General features: G+C 38.9%; 1 protein-coding gene across 3 annotated transcripts in view; it reads left to right on the top strand.

Moving 5' to 3' along the window:
• Positions 1 to 339: 339 nt before the first annotated feature.
• Positions 340 to 23,212, top strand: part of MTM1 (myotubularin 1) — a 45,285-nt gene continuing 22,412 nt past the window's right edge. For 2 of the 3 annotated variants that reach the window (XM_033072330.2, XM_033072328.2), the window contains exons 1-7: positions 340 to 436; positions 2,216 to 2,367; positions 10,299 to 10,370; positions 11,259 to 11,331; positions 12,590 to 12,684; positions 13,689 to 13,799; positions 14,985 to 15,086. In XM_033072330.2, coding sequence (XP_032928221.1) covers positions 10,308 to 10,370; positions 11,259 to 11,331; positions 12,590 to 12,684; positions 13,689 to 13,799; positions 14,985 to 15,086 — 444 coding nt within the window. In that variant the 5' untranslated portion in view covers positions 340 to 436; positions 2,216 to 2,367; positions 10,299 to 10,307. The remainder of the gene's footprint in view (positions 437 to 2,215; positions 2,368 to 10,298; positions 10,371 to 11,258; positions 11,332 to 12,589; positions 12,685 to 13,688; positions 13,800 to 14,984; positions 15,087 to 23,212) is intronic. The other variant, XM_033072329.2, reaches the window with a different exon arrangement.

Here is a 23,212-nt window from a genome sequence, read left to right as displayed (position 1 = left end):
CTTCACACTGGCCGCATATATCTTTCCTCCCCTCCCTCTTCCCCGGGTGCTTCCTTCGGGACCGCTCTGCCGGGCGGCGACGGCGCCGGCCACAGCCGCGAGGACCTCAGGCACTCACTGAGCTCCCGCCCGCCTCCACGGCCTGAGGAGGCCGCTCCCGCCCCGCCCCTCCGAGGAAACCCCGCCCCTCCAAATAAACCCAGCCCGCCAGGGGAGCCCCGCCCCTCCCTGGGAGCCCCGCCCCTCCAGGAAAGCCCCGCCCCAGCGCTTGACTCCTTCCCGGGCGCGCCCCTCCCTAAGCCCCGCCCAGCTCCCACAGCACCGCCCCTCGAGCGCAGCTCCCGGCAGCCCCCGCGGCGTGGGACGGGCGCGGGCCCCTCACGTAAGCGCCGTATTCGGGTGCGCGGTGACGGTGGTGGCACCGCGGGGAGTGTCGGTGAGTGCTGGTGCGGGATCGCTGTGTGTCGGTGGGGTCCGGGAGTGCCGGAGAGGGACGGCTGTGTGTCTTTGAGTCCCAGGATTGTCGGTGTGGGGCCCAGGCGTTGTCGGGTGCGGGGCTCGGGAGTGTCCGTTCGAGGCCCAGGCGGTGTCCGTGGGTACGGGGGGTGTCGGTGGGGCCCAGCGGCTGGCGGGGCTCAGTTGCCTGGGCTGTTTGTGGCCTCTCGGATCCGGCTACTCCTGATTCTCCTGATGTCCCGCATCCATCTGGGAGCGAGATGTTGCGGAAGTGTGGCTCAGCAAAGGCACCTCTGAAGTGTAATTTTTACTTTTCCTATTAAATCTTCTGTGATGTGAAAATATCCTGAGTGCTCTTGATTGGCTTTCAGACCTTTAAGCCGCTGTAGTGTTCATTTCTGAATGGTTTAAATTTAATTCTGAGGTGTGTATGACTTCTTTCAGTGTTCGCGGCTGAAAAGCTGAAACCTTCCGTTTCGGAGCCAACTTTTTAGTTGATTTAAAGCAAGAAATCATTCTTGAAGATAACATACTTTCTACTTGCTAGTTTTCGTGTTGTGGCAGTCAAAAGACATGTTTTCCACTTTGGTAATTGGTGGATTTTGGTTTGTTGACATGGAGTTTTTTTCAGATGTATGTGTTTTAGGAGCATAAGAAGAGTATTAATTTTTTTCACAGAAAACTCCATTTTTCTTAGTGCTGTAAAACCAGTGTAGATAAACTCAGTGTTAAAATTGTGAGAATGTTTTGTTGAGAGTCTGTAGGCTGGCTTGCCTCAATAGGCACTGGCAAAAACGGGGTGTTTAAAAAGTAGCTTGGCTCTCTGGCACAGCTGCTTTTCTGGGGCAGGAATTGTGCCCATCGCTTGCTAGCAGCCGTACATTTGTTTATCTTTAGCCATATTCGGAGGACCAGGTGTCTAATGGTACTGGAATAGTGTGATGTAAAATCAGAACCACTTCCTTGGTGTAGTTTTCTTTTTAAAGTGGATTTGTGTTTAGGTGGTTAAAAAAGTTAGGCTGTACAGTTATTAACAGAGTGTTAATATGCACAACTTCTGGCACTGTATGTGATTTCGTTGTGTGGCAAGTGTCCCAGGAGTTGAGCTATAGAGCTGTTTTCAATAAAATGTAGAATTCTCCCTTTTTGCACTGTCATTCTGTGCTTGGTCAGAAGGAAACTTGTAGAAAACACACTTGCCGAAGAGATGGGCATGTAGCGTCATCGAGGCTGATTAAACTCCAGTGCTATTGTATTCCTGTATGTAGAGTTACAGAGTTAATTACCAACAGTTAATTTAAAATAACTGTAAACCGGTGGATACTGTGTGTGTTGTTTTAAAGGACACAAAATAGTTTCTCTAAGAACTTGAATTGGGTAGAAATAAGTGTTTTGTTTCATGGTCTATTACTTCTGACTTTGCCAAGTTACATAGCTTTTCATATGAAAGTCATTCCTAAGTGTATTTGGGAAAAGAAACTGACTTAGCAACATTTTAAAACTGCTTCTAAGAATTTTAGAAGAGAAAGTTCTCAATTCCACCTACTTGATACCAAACCTCCTGACATAAGGTAAAACAAAAAGAACTAGTACTGTTTGTTTCCTTTCTCCAGAATGCTTTTAATAACAACTACTCTGGGATTTTGCTTTCTTTCTGAAGTTTTTAAAAATAATGTCAACTGAAGTTTTTAAAAATAATGTCAACTGAAGTTTTCTGGTAGTGCTAACAATGTCTTCCTACCTATTCCATTTCTCTTAGGGGCTGGCTACAGCACAAAAGTCAAATGTTGTTGTAAAGTTGAAGGAACGAACACAGGTTTCCTGACATCTGACACTAAACTAGGCATCTATATTTTATACAACTGAAATGACTGGTTAAATCTGGAGACTTTTGAGCAAGAGAGAACAAAAGTAAGTGCCTTTAAGTATACTGTAGTACACTTTTGTGTAAGATAGAATGTGGTTTTTCCCAATCATATCTAAGTAACTCATGTGCACCATTGTTGCATGTATAGATTAGAAAGGCTGTACAGCAGAGACTGGGATGTGACTGGACCCATCAGTATGGAAAGTATCCAAGTTTCTATGTCCAGCAAAAGAGAGCACTTCCAGAAGTGAGGTGCTGCCCTGTGAATGACTTAGGCAGGGTAGTCCCAATGTCTCCTTTCTTAGGGATGGAATCAAGCAATGATAGGTAATGACTTCATCATAGTGTATGAAGTCACAGTCTACTTTTTTAAAATAGACTGTGTTTTTTTTAAGTACAGACCAGCACAGGTACTTTCTCCTTGGCATTATGTGTATTCGTGTAATGGAAGATGGAGCTAAACAGCAGATGGCAGAAGATGAGTCTGATGGGTTGGACATGTTCTTAAAGGAGAGCTGGGAGAAATATCTGAGTAGGGGCATGTAGTTTTAACTGTTACAGTGTCATTTTTTAATACGGTATATCATTGTGTAACATGCAATTTCCACTTCTCCTGTGGAATCATCAGTTAAATCTTTAGCAACGAACTACAGTGGGCTGAGGGGGTGTCTTTCAAGAAGAATGAGCTGAGAGAAACTGAAAACTTATAGAAAACTGGGAAGCTGTGTTTGCTGTCCCATAGGCTTTCCTGTCAACTGTATCAGCTTTTGACAATGTGGGAGGTATGCATTCCCTGCAGGGGATGTAAAGTAGTGAAAATAGACTGGGTGGGTTTGGAAAACCATGGATTAGCCTTCAGGTATAGTTTTCCTACAGATGTAATGTTGATTCTAGAGGTAATCTGACAGATGCTTCCTGTAAAAACCCACTCACTTCTGTCATCCCACCTAATCTAGGTAGATTCAGCTGTTAGAGGGAAAACCACTGCTTCCTTTGATCCACTCACATGGCTGAACTTCCACTTTAGAACTCAGCTACCAGACTGAATATTCCAGAAGCAGTCCAGGAAAAAAGATAATCATGGCAAGGGAAAGGTAGTACACATAGAACAAATATAAGATTAGCAATAAGTGAGTACAAGTAGACAGAAATGATTGTTAGGCATAAATTGCAAGGAATAGAAGTCTTGACAATTGCTGGTAAACAGGCCTTAGCAAATAATTATATGTATTACTACTAAAGAGGGTGCTGCTTTTATTTGTAATGGTGATATAAAGCACAAAAATTATCTAACTATCAGATCCATGATGGCGTGTGTTCTACTCCATCACCTCTCTTTCTGAGAGGATTTGTAATTCTTTTAAAAGAAAACTTGCCAGGGTAAAACCTAGGATATCACCCTAAGCTATATTTTCAATATAATATGAAAGGGGTAAGCAATTGGGTTGATAATTAGAAAAAGTAACGTTACAGACCTTTATGTTAGGTCTTGTTGAAAGTTGTGATTTACTTTGAAAATATGGTGGGAGTTAAATTCATGTAATGTTAAAGACAGTAAAACAAAAAACTTCAAATGCAGACAGGAGAAATATCAATCAAGACAGAACTGAAATTTTTTTTTTTACTTCCTCCAGCTGTTCTTTATCCAATACCTGTGTTCCATGTACAGGCTACAAGAGGTTTTTCTTTTTAAGAAACTTACACTTAGAAGTGTGCAGGATTTGGTGGCACTTTGAAATTTTCTGCTAAACTTTTTCTGCCAAGTTGTTTCTTTTGCTGCCATTTGTAGATTCCTGTTGTCAGGGTATCAGTTTCTGTTAGTGTGGGGTCTTCCTTCTAGTATCTTGAAAACTCCCTACTGTAGTAAGCCTGTAAAATCTGAGTGGGCAGGGAACTGGCACACTTGTAAATGATTCGTGAATTAGAAGTCACTTGACTGTTGTGAATTTTGTTTGTATTGGTTTGTGTTGAATCCTTTGGGGACAATGAGTTGACCTGTCAAATGCAGGGCACAGGAGGGAACTAGAGAATGTTTTTTTTTCTGGAAGAGGGAACATTTCTGGCTCTTCACAAACAAATTCAGCAGTCTGTGTTGAGTTGTGCAGCTACTGTACAGTCCAGAGAATTGGCAACAGTTCTGGAGTGCATCTTTCTTGGGGATGGGAAACCTGGTGTAGGATTGGTGCTGAGCAAACAGCTTCAGATTGAGAGTTTTTGTTATATAGTTTTTGTAGGATATAGATTTTTTAATATAGTGATTATTGATGAATTTAATTTAACTGACTTGGAAACCTTAGTGCAGAAGGGCAACTAGATTCTACATGGACAGTATTCCATTGAGGCTTGCACTGCTGACATACTTTTTGTGTTCTGATTACAACTTGAATTGATAAGGCTTTCAGAGAGACTTGAAAGCTCATATGGTCTCCCTGGAAAATGTAGCTTTAGTAAGTACCTGCAAATAGGGAAAGTTATGTAGACATTAAGGGAGAATGACCCACTAGTGGCATAATCCAGTGTCAGAGCAGTAGAATCACAAGGATCCACTTGAGGAAAGGTGAGGGCTGTGACCTCCATTACTGAGAGGTTATGCTTGGAAGGATTTTAGACCCTGTAATGGTAAAGCAGAAATAGGAGATTCTGTGATCTACCAATTGAGATAAGAGACCACAAACAACATCATCATGGTTGATGATTTGGACTGGAATATCTCTGTAAAGACAGGCTGAGAGTCAGGAGTATTCAGCCTGGAGGAGAGAAGGCTACAGGAAGACAATATAGGACTTTCCCATATCTAAATGAAAGATGGGCACAAGCTTTTTATGACCAAATGACTTGTAGAGGTCCCTTCTAGACCAAGTAGTTTTGTTTCTAAATCTCCCCTGCATTGGTGTCTCTCACTATTGCAGGAAATTGTTGCTGGATTTATATGCTTTGGAAATACATATCAGCAAGTATTTATCTGGTGTGGGTTTTCTGTGGGGTTTTAGTTGTTTCTGTGTTTTAACTCTTTTGAAACTGGAATGCTCTGCATTATGCTACTTTGGTATTTGGTAGCATTGTAATTTTGGAGACTTCGGCTGCCTTATTTTTGTTTCTGAGTATAGTTCCTTTGTGCTAAAATATAACTGGTTAAATGAGCTTGAAAAAGATGTATTTCTATGGACTTGGTTAGTTGGTTGGGGCACTGTTGTCTTGCTGTGTTTTGTTTGATTGGTGCTGTTTGGTTAGGGACAGCTGATGTCTGGAAAACTACATTCATTGCCTAAGATCTTTCTTGTGTCTTGTTTTGTACCCCTGTGTGTCTTTATATCTTATCCTAAAATTTTATTAACCATTAGTAAGATGAATGACTACTCTTGACTTCATTGGATTAAGTACTGCTTTACTAGTGTTAAAGATGCTGGTGCTTATTTTGGTGACTCTAATAACTTAGATGCTGCTGTCAGCTTGACGCTTCAGGACCGCTGCTTTTCCATATATGTTTTGTAAAGGATTTATGTTGTTTTCTGCTTAATATTTAGCATGAAATACTGTATTTTTGCCTTTTTCCTTTGTGGTTGTCCTAGCTTAACTTTGATACCGTCTTAGAAATTCCTAGAGTTCTGTGCTATTCTGTATGTTTTTTCTGAAATCCTACATGTTAGGTATTATCTCTTCTGTGCAGTTGTGGTTTTGACAGAAGTGCCTTTGATTTTAAGACTTTGTATTTTATGCTTTCAATTTTATTTGGGAAACACAAGGCAGTGTATTCATACTGGCTCTGTATGTTGTTACTACAGCAAGGAAAACTCTACCAGCATACCTTTCAAGCTTTGCTCTGTGTGAGTCCATTTCCACCAATCCTAGGAAGCACAAGTATAAAAACCACGTTTAATGAAAACACAGATTCCAAGTAGTTTAATTGTTGTTGTAAGATCATTAGAGCCTCCATTTCTTGATAGTGTTACTATATTAAGTTCTGATAACTTTAACAAAGCTCTGTTTGTCAGCTCAAGTTAAGTCTTGTAAAGGTGTTTTGTCTTCTTGCTATTCTAGATTCAGGAATGCATGTTCAACTATTGCTAATAGCGGGATATCAGAAACAAAGTTGTGTTTTAAATTTTTAGGGTAATTCTCTTTCTGTTCAGCTGCTGACAAGTGTGAGCTTTGTATGGTTATCAATTTTTGTGCAAGTCTAGAAGTACATGTGAGTGATACTGGAGAATAAAATGTGCTTGCAGTGGAAGACTACTTGAAAGATTTCTTCCTGTGTGGAAGGACTACTGCTGCTCTGTGAAAATGAAAAAGTTGTAGCTATTTTAGGACTGTGGAGTATGGTTTTTTGAATTGTTCATGGCAATATGATTTTGGGTGGCTGCCAGAAACTACTTCTACAATTAGATTAAGAAATAATATTTTAAAAATGAATATTTTCTCTTACTATAGAGAAGTCCACTTCCTTGAGGATGAGTTCTTGTTTGATAGGTACTTTTAATGAGAACTTAATCTTGTCTATTGTCTGAAGATCACAGAAGCATAATCCAGGTTGATAGGGACTTCAGGAGGCCTCCAGTTCAGCCTGTTGCTCAAAGCAGCGTCAGACCCAGTTGCCCAAAGTTCTGTCCAGCTGGGTCTTAGAAATCTCTGAGCATGAAGACTGCAACTTCCTGTTTTCAGTCTGACTGCTTTACAGTGCAAAAGAAGGGCTTTATTCTTTTTTCCCTGAGATCAGCTGGAATCTGTTTTGATTTCTGTTGTGTTTTGTCACTCACCACTTTGAAGATCCTGGCTCTGCCTTCTCAGCAACTACCTCAAAGATAGCAGTGAGTGGCTGTGAGGTCCCACTGAAGCTGTCTCTTCTTCAGGCTGAACAATTCCCAGGTCCTTCAGCCTCTCACTGTAGGAGGGCTGGTGCTCCTTGTTCTGCTCATCTTGGGGAACCTCAGCTGAACTCGTTGCAATTTATCAATGCCTGTCTTGTCCAAAAGTGGACTGGGGTCCAAAAGTGGACACTGTTCTAAGTGCTGTCTACAGCATGCTCTATAATTAATTACTAGGACTTAGTTTACTTATGGAAATGCAGGTTATAAATATACTTAATATAATAAAAGGATAAATGTAAGCATATTATATGCTTAAATATCCCAATAAGTATTTGGGATTTTTAGGTGTGGCTGTATTTCAAAGCAAATTTTTTTAGCATTAGAAGTATTCTTCCATTTGCATACTCATGAAATTAACTCACATTAATTTAGTGAAAATGTTTGATGGATTTATAAAACACTGACAGATAACACCTTATCTTCATTACATATTTATTCAACTTGATTAACTCTGAATAAGTCTAATTTGCATCACTGAAGTGTTGGAAATGAAACAGAGTAGTTGGTTGTAATTCTAGAGTGAAATTTTCTATGGAAACTGAAGTCAGATAATTAATATATTCTCAGTGTACAGTGTGTTTAAAGAAATGGGTCTCGGGGAGAGTGGGGGAATCTTACACAAAGTAAACTTCCATACAAAGAAACATAAAAATCTGCTGCAAGAACAGACACTTGTTGTTTGCTTGAAGTTGCCTGGTGGAGCGGTAGAGTGGGGGGAAGGTCTGTCCTGCTGTATTGTCAGGTTCCTTAAAAGAGAATTTTTTCTGAGAACCTACTGGGATCTCTGCCTATTTCTTTGAACTTTTCCATGTCTCAGTGTGTATTATAGTCAGTGCTCTGGATTATTTCAGAATCTTAACTCGCCTCGTGTAATGCTACAGTTCAGCCCAAACTTAGTGAATGTGCAGTAAGGGAAGGATATAATACAGAAAGCAAAGAAGCAAACAGAAGGCTTTTAAGCACTTGGTGCTTTTCCCTGTGTGACCAGCAGGAGTACACTGTGATTGAAGACATAAGGAGTCTCCAAACAAGCTTTTGTTTTTCTGAGCTTTGGCAGTGGGCTGGCTCTGAGGTGTGTGTGCAGGGTCCTGGGTGGGCTCCTGTGGCCTCTGCTGAGCTCTTCATGTGGCTTCGCCACTGGAGTAGCTGTTATTGCAAGATAACAACCAGCTCAGGTGTGCTGGAACTTGCTGCAGTCATACTTTCAATTTTACAGCTCAGATGTATTCAGAGTTGTCACATCCTTTAAAAGTCACTTTTCTAGGGCTTGTTTGTGCTCTCTTGTTGACGCAGCCTTAAATTTACGTGAGCTCCAGTTACTTAGGCTCTGCTGACATAGAAAATCTGGAGCTACTGTGCCTTTGTCTCACCTGGCATTTCTCACTTAAAATATGAAAAAAATGACACTTCGTATGGAAAATTTTTTAAAACAGCCTTATGAGTAAATATGCCTTTTCTTTTATAAGATCTTAAACTTTCTGTAAATTGAAGAATCTTATCTGAACAAGTATTGCATGTTGACACGTTGGTGTAGCAGTATAGCAAAAGTTGCATCTACCATAAGTTTGTAGTATGTAAAATATTACAAGGAAGGAAAAACTGTGAAAATAGTATCTCTTAATACTCTGTGGTCAAAATATTAGACTTCAGTGTTGCAACAGTGTTTCTATGGAGGGTAGTTTGAAAGGGTAATGATTTAATTTTGATTGCTAATAGCTTTTCATTGGAATTCTTGGCACTGCACTAAAAGTAGTTCAGGGCCCCTGTTTCGGTGTTTGGAGAAAGTTAAGATAGCTGGACACCCAGAAGAGAGGTAGTGACCTCTGTGTGCAGGGTCACACAGACTCTGTGGTGTTCAAAAGCTTTTTTTTTTCTTCAATTTTCCAACTGAATATATGTTCCTTTTTAACTTTTAAATTTTTTACTTGTGGAGGGATGTGATTTTTTTTTTTTTTACTAATAAGCTATATCCCTGAATATTGCAGTTTTAAATACAATGACAAGTTTCCTGTGTTCTTAATGAGAATGAAGGACTTGGGTAACAAGCCTGTAGAGCTTCAGGGTGTGGTTTTCCACTTTATTCCTGAACAGACACATTCTTGTACTGTTAAAGAGATATCAAAGCATTTTTCCTTTTGCAGTCTAATGTGTCACTGTCACAGGACTGTTGCAGTGTCACTGTCAGCCCACTGTTATGCAGGAGCATGGGCTGCTTTTCATGGTGCAGAGATCTGGCCAAACTTTCCAGTGTTGAGAGGGGAGAGACAGTGCTTTTTAAAGACTGCAAATTTCTGCAATAGAAACAAATATTGTCTTGTCTATATTTGTCTTTCTCTCCTCCACCTCACAAACAAACAATCTCTTCAAGACTGTTGTGAGATATCGGATTGGTTGATGAAGGGTGTGTGAATAGTGAAAGGGAAGTGTTTTCCCAGTATTAGTTCTGGAAATCCCTCATGCAATGTTGGGGAAATAAGATGGTGAATCTTCTGTCACACAAGATTCTCTCTTTAATTAATGACATTTTAAAAAATAAAATCCTTTTCCTTTAAATACATGAAGGTTGTTCACACCAGAAGGCTGGACACTCATTCTTTTGGTGTACTAACTGAAGCTTCAGTTAGGAAATAGGGCATTGTCTTTAAACAGAGAAGTGGAAGTCCTGTTTTTTTTAATGTTTTTTACACTTGGACCACATGAGTGTATTGACAAGTTTGACTTCAAGACCTGTGCAGTAATACTCCCAAGTAGGAAGCATTTCATAATACGTGTATACAATGACTTAAAATAAGCACTCTAATGTCTGTTTACTGAACTAATACTCATATTCCAACATCTGAATTCCATTATAGAGCTTGAGTCACAATATTCCTTTTAATAAGACCAAATTGCAAAACTAGTAATGAATTTCTTGTTGGATTTGGATGTTTTTGAATAGTAACCTTCAATTATGAGGGATTGTGTAATTTTTTAAATTACTAGTAGCTTGCAAAACATTCTTTTAAGTTCTTGATATCTACCTGTGGACCTCAAAAGTCTAAAATCTCTCCTGGGAATAGTCTTGTAGCTCAGGAGGAAGTTTAAGTCTCCAATTTGTGTTTACTTGTCAGAAACCTGGCATGGCCTCATCATCAACACCTAAATATAATTCAAACTCCTTGGAGAACTCCTCAAGTAAACGGGTAAGTGTAACTTTTTTCACGCTTTTGTTTTTTTACGTCAGAGTTCCCAGAGAGCATTGTCTTGCGTATTTGGTTAGAAAAATAAGTATTTAAATGCTGTCTTGAATGTATATATTTATTTTTATTGCTAAAATTCTAATGCAGTTAATTGAGATGATTTAAATATCTTTTGGAGTGTATGGGCAAAGTATTCTCTATCATAGCTGATGAGAGGCCCCTTAAAATCAGTTCTAATGTCCTTACTTTATCCTTACTTTCTACCTTGAAATATTCTGTGGCATTCTTGAAAATTTTTGCCACTTTGTTGCCTTAGATTCTGTATTGCAATTGCTAAGTTATACCTTGTTACGCTTGTCTGGCTCAGTTTTAAGATGTTTATCTAGATAGAAAAATACATTAAAACAATCTAAATGTCATGCCCCTTTGCTTTCTAATGTTGTGCAGCTGAAGAAAATGTAACCAGGGTGCAAAAAACCCACAGAAACTACTGAATTTGGGAAGGTCAGAAATGAGTAGATTGTGTGTGATAGTTGTGAGTACATTGCTTAAGTGATTTCAGTTGATTTGTTCTTCCAAGCCCAATGTACTTGGAAAATTAAATGCACACAGCTTCCAGAGAACTTAAAGTATAGAGTTTTAATTCCAATTTAATACAAATAACTGACTGTTCTTTTAAGGGAAAGCTTAAAACCTGCTTGTGTTTAAATGTTTCATAGTTGCATTTTAAGATAGTGGTGTGTGGTTTTGGTTCAATCTGTGAATTCCTACTTTGGCAGACCTATTCTTTCCCATGCAGGAATTACCTTTAAGTTTGGTTGCTTTTATTTTTAATCTGGAACTTGAAATTGTAAATAAACTGTGATGTGCTGTTGTGCTTCTCTTCTTTAGACTATGAAAGATGGAACTAACTGGGAACAAAATGAAGAAATACCTCGTCTGCCAGGAGAGACTAGGGTTACAGGTATGACGCTCAATAGCTGCCTGATGCAGTGATGTTCAGCAGTCTGGCAAACACTTCTCTTACTGAATTGATTTGTAATTTGGACTGGTTTGGGCTGGGGGCAAAGGTAAGTCATGCTGAAATGAAGTAAAGAGAATTCTATGTTCCACCCACTGTGCATTGATACCTTGTGGAGTGGTGTGGAATCTAGGCCTGAATGTGAATTCCCATAGTACCATCTTATTCTTCCTTGACACATGACAGCATGAACAGGGCTTCTATGCTTTTGTTGGCTTTACATACAGAAATGCTGTAGCATGAGGGAGACTAATATACTGTGTAGTTTTCTTTTCTTGCTAGGGGCTCTTCCTGTAATGGACGTCTTTGTTGCAGTCTGTCTTGTTCATCTTCTCCCCTATGCCCAGATTTGTTGGGTGGATTTGTAAACAAGATTGGCTCAGTTGAAAGCAAAGTGGTGATTCAGAGGAAGTAGTTTTGTTTTCAGTGAAGAAGGTGTGAGGGAAAGGGTGTGGGACTAAGATGAATGTATGATGTTGTCCTTATGGAAATTGTCTGTGCTTTGGGGCATTGCATTCAAATAGGGCACTTTTTGTGGAAGGCAGATAAGTAGATTGGGATAATGAAATGAGTGGATAGGAAGAAATAAATGGAAGTCTTTAACATCGTGGTTGGACTCAATGATCTTGAGATATCTGTTCTAGCCTTAACAATTTTGTAATTCTGCTTGCATTGCTTCACTGAAATCTTTTTGAGTGGTATGTGTTAGTATTTGTTCTGTTGCTGTCCTTGCTGAAGCACTACTGATGGTCCTACTTTGTTTGATTGCCTCAAATTGAAATGTAGTATTTCTCTGCAGCATGGTGAGTTCCCTAAACACTCCACGACTTGAACTACTACTTCAGTAGAGAATTGTTCACAGAATGGTGTAGTAGTATAAAGAATGTATTTATTCTGGGATGGTGAATAGACTACGGTACAGTAATAACAGTGCTCCCTGTTCGGTGTCCTGCCCTTTCCTGTGCAGTGCTGAGAAAGAAAACACAAAATATAACTAGGGAAGGCTGTACACTTCATTTGGGCAGGTTTAGTATATGAGTCATTTTCTTAATAATTCAAGTAGATAAAGCTCAGATATATTAATTTCAAAATTCATTCACCTCTGAGTACAGCTCTCATTTTCTTTTTACTTAAGCGGTACTGTCCTTAGCTCTCATTTTGTCTTTTCACAATCTTTTAAGAAATACTACATTTCTTACAGACAAGGATGTTATTTATATGTGTCCATTTAATGGCCCCGTTAAAGGAAGAGTGTACATCACGAACTACAGGCTGTACCTAAGAAGTGTGGAAAATGTGAGTAATATGCCACAATTGCTTCATGGGATGTGTTGGCTTTAAACTCTTTCGTTCACCCCCACTGCCTTTGATTTCTTTTTTGGCCAGTTCGTCTGTTCTAGTTTTGGCACACATATGCTTGTGAAATTGCGTGGGAGGCTTTTTGCTTGAAATGGTCTGTAATGTTTGTAATAACCATATCTTAATTCTGTAATGCCTAAATTGTAATTGCCTTTGTGCCACTGAGAAATTTGTATAAAAATATAAGTTCTTTAAATGTGTTGTAAAAGTGTGATATTTGGCTGGTAAAATTAGTTTAATCACTTACACTAAACTGATACCTTTATCTTTTGTCTGAAAGGGCTTTTTTTGATAGCTGTTCCCCTTACATTCAATCTGTGATACATCAAGGGCAGCAACTAATGATGTGCAATAGTTCTTAAAAATGGCTTTCAGTAAATCTAGACTTTGATTGTCCTTGCTGTTAGAAAAGAAAAATACTTTTATCAGTAGAACCTTATGTGGGTAGGGGAGGTGGTAATGTGTTTGATAAGCAGTGACATGGAGGAGAGTAAAATATACTTGTGATCGTTCATATTTTTTTTTTTTAAATAAGGATTTGGGGCTATTGAACTGAACTCTTCCTGACTGTAGCTAATTGTACTAGTAATGTCTTTTTTTCATTTAGTTCTGCTTTCTGCTGTGTATCAATAAAGCAGTATTAGCAAGCAGGGGCAGTCAGTGTGTAGCAGAAGGCATCTCTTAGGGTGTTGGGACCGTTTTCTTGCATGCTGAACAAGGCATGAGATATTTTTGTAGCATGTTAAACTGGATGATGTTAAAGGCTGTAGGGTGACTGTGCAGACTTTATAGCATGCTGGGAAAGGAGACTCAAAGGCAGAAACATGCTTTTGTTTCCTGTATGTATGTCATGTCTGCTTTCTGTTCTGGAATGTGTAAGAACATTTTGCTTGAGTTTTCTTTTAACATTAATCTTTTCCTTACTCAAACTTTTCTTGCAGGATCCAGTTGTGATATTGAATGTTCCATTGGGTGTAATTTCAAGGATTGAAAAAATGGGAGGAGCTTCAAGCAGAGGAGAGAACTCTTATGGATTAGATATAACCTGTAAAGTAAGACTTTCCAATAATTCAGTAGAAAATGAAATCTAGAGGGCTTTTTTTCTCACTGATTACCTGTTTATAGGTGTTGTAACCCTGTACCCAAGATGTATTAAGAGTGATATGTCCCTTAATTCCTGTGACCCCTGTAAATCTATGGACTGATCCTAACCGCTCTGTTATCCTATTGGCAGGAAGCCAAGTACCCCTCCCCCTCTTTCCTGACCCTAGAAAAGACCCCGGACTTTGGGAAACTTCCTCTTTGCCCTCCGGAAGCCATGAAGAAATAAACCAAGGAAAACCCTGGGAGAAAGAGCCTCTTTGTATCTTTTATCCTGTTCATGCTATCCATCCCAGGCTTGCCTTGCTACAGAATTGCCAGGGAGCAGAGAAGCCTCGGATGCGGTAGCAGATAGGAAGGGATGCTTATGGAGCTTTTTGAAACTGGACAGGGAAATACCTTTTGTATAAAGGGCTGTTTAACTGTCCTCCCAGCACACAAAGTGGGGGATGGTCTTGCTTTCAAAACCACTATTTGCACATCAGTTGTATTTTAGGGCATTATTCCTGCACTGCTTTGTTATTTTACTTGTTCTAAAGGGAATATTTTTAATAATTCTGATATCTTTGAAGAACACCTCAAACAGGGTCTTTGTAGACTATAAAACCAGTGAAAAATTTATGTAAAAAATATCTATAGTCTTACCAAAAATTGTCACCATGGAAAACTATGGTAGTAGGGGAGTTTCCAGTGGATAACAATTCAGGGTCCTTTACTAGATTCATTGAGTGTGTGCACATTTGATTCTTAGCAGTTAATGTGCACATTGCTTTTTTTGACACCAGTGATGAGAACATAGGAACAATGTATTCTATACAAACTATTGGCAAATCTTTCTTTTGAACACAGAGCAGTTCCCATTCTACAAACTTTGAATAGCTTGTGAGACTTTTTAGTGAATCAGAGAGAGCCATTTCTGATGGCTTCATGCCAAAGTGCTGTTTGCAGCACACAGAGTATGGTACTGCTTTGTTTGTACAATTTTACACTCTTCAATTTTACACTCTTCTATTCACAAATATTTGAGGTGTGTTACAAGCAGATTCTATGTCATGTTTAGTGTATAATATAGCACTTCTACAGAGAGAAGCATCTTACAACTTTGGTTCACCTAACAGATAATGGCTTTGTTTTAGGATATGAGGAATTTACGGTTTGCATTAAAACAAGAAGGGCACAGTAGAAGAGATATATTTGAAGTCCTCACCAAATATGCTTTCCCACAGTCACATAACTCGGTAAGTTACATTGTTTCTATTGCTGAGTTGTATTAATGCACAGTTCTTGCCAATTAACTTTACCTATTTGACCTGCTAATGGCTATGTCATGGCTGCTTAAAAATTATAACCACAGAATCTGGTGTCAGCATAAACTAAACAGCAGCTTTTATTTTGTATATTTACAACACTTAAATCTATACATTTTGTAAAATTATGAATGTACTCGAGATGCACTGCTGAGCACCTCTGCTCCATACAGATTGCATTGCTTAGAAACTGCAAGTTACCCGCCCTAATATGGGAATATAGGGAAGACATGCCTTACTTGATTTATTGAAAGCATTAATTAATCAAGCAGTTTCAAGCATGAATCAGCAAGGGTTTTACTTCAGGAGACGAAGATATGGTAAGACAACACTTGTTTTATTGATGAAACTAATGAAAAATATAACAGGAATGTATTTGTGAAATTGTGGATTTATTTCAGCTAAAAAAAGCATCTTATGGAACGAATTGAGCAACAATGATGCAAGCTAATCATTATCTTCCCTTTTTTTGAAATCTGTGTACTGTCCTTAGTGTGAGTCATTTGGCATCTTTTTAGTAAATGATTTTTTTTTTGTCCATTGTAATATTCAAGTTGCACTTTATTGGTGTGCTTTAATTTAGGATAATTGTATAAGAGCACTGTTCACAAGGGTTTTTCTATGAATTTTAAGGACTTTGAACAAAGAGTTGTTGAGTATACAAGACTGTAGCAAGAATCTTACTTCTTTCCAGGAATGTATGTGTCAGTCAATGAGCTGGACTCTAAACATTTAATTCTTTAAAACTTTTCTGCAGAAGCTTTAATTCTGTATGGTTGGTGGTGTCTCTGTTGAACCTCAGCCGACCACTTGTGTATGTTTTAGAGTCTCTGTGTTCCAGCCCGAGCACTGGAGAAAGAGTCAGGAGACGTCTTCTGTTGTTTCCAGAGGTGTTTATTTTATCTAATCTAAAAGTTTTTTCCCTGACTAGCCATGGTCCTTCCAGCAAGTCAGTCTCAGGCACACTCCACCTGCCCCTGGGTGGGCGTTATCTTTTTACACTAAAAACTACGTAAACATTATTTACAATTATGTTCCAATACTTATCACTTATATTGTACAGTCTAGTTCTACTCTAAACCAGTCTAAAAATGCCAACATCACCTAAAAGATGGGTGCTAGGAAGAAGGAGAAAGAAGGACAGAACACGCCCAAATTCCTCCATCTTGACCCCAGACCCTTACTACAAACAATCTCAAAAACCTACTTTTTCACTTTATAATGATCTAACTTGCACTCTACTTGTGATTTGTAATTCTTCATATAAAGGTGGTAGTTGTTCCCAGGGAGAGAAATCCAAGGCACAGGGGTTTAAGGCACTGTGCCAAGGCTCCTGAGCCCCCTGCCAGGGTCTCAAACCACCCAGGGCACCCAGAGGAATGTCCTGGATTCCCACAATTCTGTATAGAAACCATGGAGTGAAAGCATAAGGGAAAAGAAGTGCTTGTGCTTAGAATATTTCGTATTGTTAACGAACAGACCTTCAGAAATGAGAGAGATTTTTACATTTGGGAAATACCAAGTTATGGAGAGGTTCAGGTCAAAACTGTCTTCTAGACATGATAGGGGTCTGTTGCAAGAGGATTGTAGATTGGGTTGCCCAGGGCACAGTCAAGTGTATTGTGGAATATTTCCTGTATTTTAGATTGCATCATGCCCATGCAATCTCATCCACATTATCATGCTGAAGAGTTGAGTTTTATTTTGAGGATTGTGTGTAGCGAATATGGGCAAAAAAAGTTGTAAATGACCTAGGAGAGTGCCTTGTGGAATAATCCAGCTGTGGGGGGTGAATACCTTGGTGATGAGATGTGGACTTGTATTGGGTTTGTCATCCAAAAAGACCCAGAGATCCTGTCTAGTGATGGCAGTGAGTAATGTGTGGAGTTGTCCACTTCCTGCTTTAATTGCTGGACCTGTTGAACCTAGTAAAGCTCATCATTATATGGCCTATGTGAAGGCCACTTGCCAACAGAAGTTAAGCTTAATAACAAAAGTCTTGGTTGAGGCAGTAGTAATTTGGCTGTTGGATTCAGTAAGGCAAAGAAGTTGGGGACAATGTGGAGGGAAAGTGGCTCTAATGTGTCTCATAACTACATCTAAAGCAGGATATACCCATTAGAAATTAAGATTACTTTGGAGGGAAATAAAGTGAGTTTGTGTTACATCTGAAGGTTGCAACTGCCCTTATTTTCTAATGTCACAGTGTGGATGAGCCCTTAACTTTAATGTGAGCTAAGCAAGTGTGTGATTTTTTTTTTTTTTTTTTGGGGTGTGTTTTCATGGCATTTTGGCAAGCAGTTTAAACTGATCCTGCCAAAGGTGAGTGCCTGGTTTTCCATTCGTGCTTTTCTTTTTGCTGTGTGAGTTTGAGGCTGCATGATGAACCAGATGCAGAACTGAAAGGAACTAAAGTTAACAAGGAGATAAAAGTAAAAGCTTTACTCTGAGTTATTTCCTGTCTTGTTAGTCCAAAGTGAGAGTGGGGTCAAAGCATCTCTGGGTGGATGTGAATTAGGAGCAATTATGGCACTGCTCCTTTCAGTGGCTGATTTAGAACAAGGTTTCACCGTGTGAATGTGGCAGTGTGTTGGGACTGTGCATGCCTGCCTTCCGCTTGGAGTGCTCTGTAACACTCTGGCCGTGTAGCCAGCTCATCAGGGAGATGTTCTACAAAGAATGTGCTGTAGCTCCCCTTGACAGCTGGGTGGAGATGGAAGGCCTCTGATACTCAAATGCTGAGCTCTTGTTCTTCTCTGGTTTCCTCTCTACTTTTCAGTCATGGGATTGATTATTCTTCTAATGCCATACTGATATTTGTATAATCACTAAACCAGCATAAGCCATTTATCCAGCACAAAATATTCTGGTTAGTCTTGTGCTAGTCTGCTTTGAATAATTTGGGGAGACCTGGTTTGAAATCAATGAGCATCAGAACCAGTGCAAGAGTGGAACAGGTACAAGGCAGGAGTGAAAAGAGGGAGATGTCCTGTTTTTAGCAGTGGTAAAATGTTAGTTTTGCACAGACCATCTTGTGTAACTGAATCCTTGATGTTTAGCTGGTTCAGCAGCGCTGATGCTTGTACAGCTTTGCAGTGGAAATATTTCATCAGGACTATTAAGTTCTAAAGCTTTACTGTCCTGATTTTTATCTGTATCTCTGTATTTCCTATCAGATTTTTATATGATTTATTTTCAGCTGTAGTGGTACTATATCCTCAGAGCTGATCCTAAACAGGAACTGGTAGAGATGCCTTGCTTCTGTTTTCTTCATGCTGTACCATTCTCATACAAATGGATGGTAAATAAAACCCAAAAAATTATTACTGAATGGAGTGTATTTATTGTTTACAAGATTTGTCTCCATCACGATCCCAACAGCAGCATTTGAGAGCCTTTAATAAATCACAGGCCTGTTCACAGTTGTTCCTCTGTGCCTCAGTGTTGTCCTTGGTGCTTACCTCCAGAAGGTAATTCTTGTTTGTCTCCAGTTTGAGCATAGGTTGGGTTTACATAACCTTGAATCAGTAACATAAAATAAAATCTTATAGCTCATCTGACTGACAACATAGTTGATGAGGAGCAAGCAGCTGCTCTTGCTAATCCTCTCTTGCATTTACAAACTTGTGCTAATTGAAAGAAAATTGTTGCTGGAAGTAGTTGGGGTTTTTTAATATTTAAAAAAATAAAACCAAAATAGCCAACCCCCCCCCCAAATGAGGTGTTTTAGTACACCACAAAAGCTAAGATATATTTGGTCTCTGTGGTTTAATTTCTACATAGCAGCTACTTCAGTTCTTGATCTTACCATGGAACTACACATAATCATTTTTGTAAGATTGTTCAGCACCATGGTGTCTGAGCAATTGGTGTTTATTCCTGACCTCAGTAGGTCTGTGGAAATGCCCATTTTCATGCTCTGGTGGCTGTGCTGGCTGACTCAAACTGCTCCTGATGTCACTGCTTATCCCTGGCCATTTAAAATGTCTGAGGGTCGGCTCATGCTGGTGTTGCTGTTGGATCTGCAAGGACCACTTTAGATGGAGCAAGGCTGGTGAAGGGGCCTGTCTGACAGAGCACCGGAATTTGCAAAAAACCCCTTGACTTGAGGCTTCATTCCCCATGGCACATCAGAACCAGGGCAGCAGTGATGTGAGGTGACCATGTTCACAAGAGAGCAGAGGGCAGTTATATCAGCACTACTATGTCTGACCTTTGTTTTTAGATAAACAGGTAACATGTAACTGGCTAGGTTGTAGTAATAGCATATTGAATACCATTAATAATGGCAAGGATACTGATATATTTATTTTTAAATACACTGAGAAACTGTCAGCCTTTACAGTGAGTAAAAACTTAGTCATTTATAATACGTAAAAAGCATATATCAGTGAGTTAGAAATAGAAAATGCAATTGATTTTCTTCACAGGTGTGTGGCACCTTCTTGTTCTAGTTTTGCTGCTTTCTTCTTTTGCAATGCATAAAAATTGGTCAGATATCTAATAAATGGTGTCTACATTATATATTCATGTGCAAGAATAACATGTATTTATGTGCTATGATTCCATAAAGAGTATGTAGCTGTTGTATTTATACTGATATTTATGTATTTACATTGCATTTATACTGCTAAACAGACTGCTTGTTGAACTGAAATAGTCAGATTGTAGATGCTTTCTCCTTTACCTCACATAACTGTGTTGTGTTTTTAACAACCAGTGTATTGCATATTATTTTTGTGTACTAAATGGGAAGGAGAAATTGAATGTTAAAGACAAGCACTCTGTCTGTAGGAGGCTTAAAAATAGAGACTGTATTGAAATTGTGGGTTAACACCTGCAAGGAAGTAAACAATTATTTGCTCAGTGAAGCAAAAAGTAGTTTCCAAAAATGTCAAAAGATTTGAAAGATTTTTTTTTTTTTTAACTGTAGTAACCTTCTGGTTCAAGTGAAACAGTAGTCATCTACTTTTAGACTTTGGATCTGCAATGAAATCTCTGCTTCCATTTTGTGCAGGGTCTCTAATTTGGTTTTAGAAAAATCTTAGCCGATGGATGGTGAGTCTTGCTTGGTTTTCCAGCTATAGGTAATGAAAATTCACAGACTTTGCACCCAAAAAGTGTTCTGAGTGGTGTTTTATTACACTTTTTGATTTCTTACTTGTTTAATGTTTTCTTTGATTTTTTTCTTTCTGTTTCCTGTGGTAGCTGAAAATAATTTGAAACTGAGTTTTAATTAGTGTTTAAGTAGATAGACTGATCGGAATAGATGGGCTTTCATCAGACATATTGTTGTATTAATCTCCATCAAACTTAGATATGATCAGTGCATTGGAAGTGACTGCAGATTATCCTATCTTGCACTCAAGATGTGAGATAAATAATCAGTATAACTTGAGGTAACTCTGTGTTTTATTTAAGTAGCTTTCAGGTAGCCAGTCTCAGAGCTGAGAGGCAGGATGCCAACTCAGGCCTGCTGCCTGAAACACTGATGTGTTGAGCAGGTAGTCTGCCTGAAACTTGTCCTTAGCATCCAACCAAACTAATTTGCTATTGTCTCAGGTGCATCTGTGCAAACCATAGTTCTGCTTTTTGATTATATGCTCTTGGTTTTGAAAAACCTATGCATGATCACAAAAAATCGATGAAACACTTCTATTTTACTTCAATATTCTTCTGAATTTGAATATCTCTTATGTAGGTTTTATATATTTTTTTAATTCCCACTCAAATCTGGGCACATCTGATGAAGCTGCAGTTGATTTAATTCCTTGGAAGACAGACTGCGTGCAGCAGGAGATGCAAAGAAGAGCTTTTTGTTGGAGAGGCAGGATTAAAAATGAGAGAAAGGAATGGAATTTTGTGTGTGGAGGAAAGAAGAAATGAGTGGAGGTCAGGGCGGAGACTCTGAGTTCCTAAAGTATTGTTTGGGGAGAAGGAGGATCTAGCAATGATGTACCATAGATTTGAAGGGAAGGTGTGTGAAGAAGGCACAGAACTGGCCAACCTCCTATTATTGTGGTATTTGAATGGCTTTCCTGTGTGAACAGTGGTGCACTGAGAGAGGCTGGCAGGACTTTTCTGCCTTGCGGCGCCATGCAGTTCTGAGAGGAGCTCATGTTCTTCTCCGACCTTCCTCTGCCTTCTGCATCTGAAGACTATAAATACACACCCAGCTGATCTGCACTCAGTGCCTGTAGGCAGTGGTGTGACCTTGCTACTTTCATCCTCACATGCATGTGTGTATGGGGGGCTTTAATGTGAAGGAAACTGAATCCACAAAAAGCTAAACCATGTAATTTTATTAAGACGGCACTTACATTAAGTGATAAAGAGAACCCATGCATGTTATATTGTGAATGGCATTTCTCCTTCCTGTTTATTTCTGTTCCATTTGCCTGCTGCACTATATGTTTGTTTCAAACAAAAAGTAGTAATGTCCAAATGTGTTAAAATAAGGCTTGTACTGACTCAGGTCATAAAATGCGACTGTATCCAAGCATCAATCTTACGTTAAGTATGTGATTCTTAAAATAAAATGGTTATAGATGTGGGTTGCTTGTTGCAGTCAAGTAAGGTAAACTGTAGTTAAAAATTCAACAGACCTATATGAATTGAGTATAATTGTATTGCATTTGTGTGTCTTCTACTCTGTTCTAATGATAACATAACACGGCAATAATTGTGTATTTTGTTGGGAGAGGTGGGCCTGAGGTAGAGTGGAGATGTTACTGTATTTTAGACTCCAGCAGTTAGGCTGGACTAAATCTCACGCCGTCTTCACAGAGTATTTCAGTCTTACCTGAAAAGCTATTGGAAGTGGTGGGAACAGAATTCAGATCTTTAATATTTTGGTACAGCGAGTAAGGATTTCAGTAGTCACCACATTACTGTGCAGTCTGTACACAATGGTGCACATCCAAATGTGTGTGTATAAACCTTTTGCAATAACTTAGTCAATGCTTGCAGAAGAAAAATGATTTTGAATCTTCAGGATTTTAGAGATTGGTAATTTTTAAATACTATTCTTGTGTAGTATAATGCAGGAGTTTACTCTGAATTGTTCATATAAAAATCTGAGTCCAAATTTCATTCCATATGTCTTTGCATTCATTGTAATGTTCTGTGATTTGTTAGACTTAAGGTTTTTGCTGGTTGATCTATTCTACTGATGGATTTCTTTCTGTTGAGCAACATAGGAAGAATTTGTGCTACCTGAAATATCAACAAAACTGGTGAAGCATAATTGTCAACTTAAATAGTTAAGGACTCTGTGACTGTAAGCTTTTGTAGCAAATGTGGTAAAGCTGCTATAGCCAGGCATTTTGAATGAATCGTGCTGTAAATAGGACGTTTTTCTTTCAGAAAGGAATGAATCCATCCACTCATGCTTAATAAATTTAACACTTTAACGCTTTAATGGTTTTTAAAGGATGAAAACAAAATGCACTTTTCCCTCTGATGTCTTGTGGATTTTTTTTTTTTGTGGGTGACATGAACAGCATAGCTGCCATTTATTTTTAGCTTGGAACAACACCTGTTTTGATTTTTGTCAATAAAAACTTGTTCTATGTAACACCTATCACAGTGCACTGTTTCTCATGTGGAAACTTGCAGTAAGTAGGAGCTTAAGTAAAAGACTTATTCCTGCCTTCAAAATATCTTTTAAGTGACCTGTCAGGATTGTGGTGTTTGTTTCCTACTGTTTTAAGATTCTCCTTTGCTTTTGGGTCCTTGGTGAATTCTTAGCATAGTTGCTCTTTGGGATATAACAAATTCCTTTGGGAGGAGGGGATGGTTCTTGTGTGTAGTTGTTTATTTAATAGTTCAGCAAATCGGTTGCATCTACTGTTTCAGATAGTGTTACTCCCATTTTACTGTATTCCTTATTTGCAATTAAACAGTCCTTTTCAGGTTTTTAAATAACTTTTGATATTTGCATCTACTTTTGATGGAATGGGGGTTTTTTTCTGGTAGAGTAGATATCTACCTCTTCATCTCTCCCTCTGTACCACTTAATAGTAGTTTACTTAGAAGAATTTGTAATGTTTACTTGC

The sequence above is a fragment of the Catharus ustulatus genome, chromosome 14 (assembly GCF_009819885.2).
Source record: "Catharus ustulatus isolate bCatUst1 chromosome 14, bCatUst1.pri.v2, whole genome shotgun sequence".
In the NCBI taxonomy this organism is placed as follows: domain Eukaryota; kingdom Metazoa; phylum Chordata; class Aves; order Passeriformes; family Turdidae; genus Catharus; species Catharus ustulatus.
This window is presented reverse-complemented; position numbering and strand designations above follow the sequence as displayed.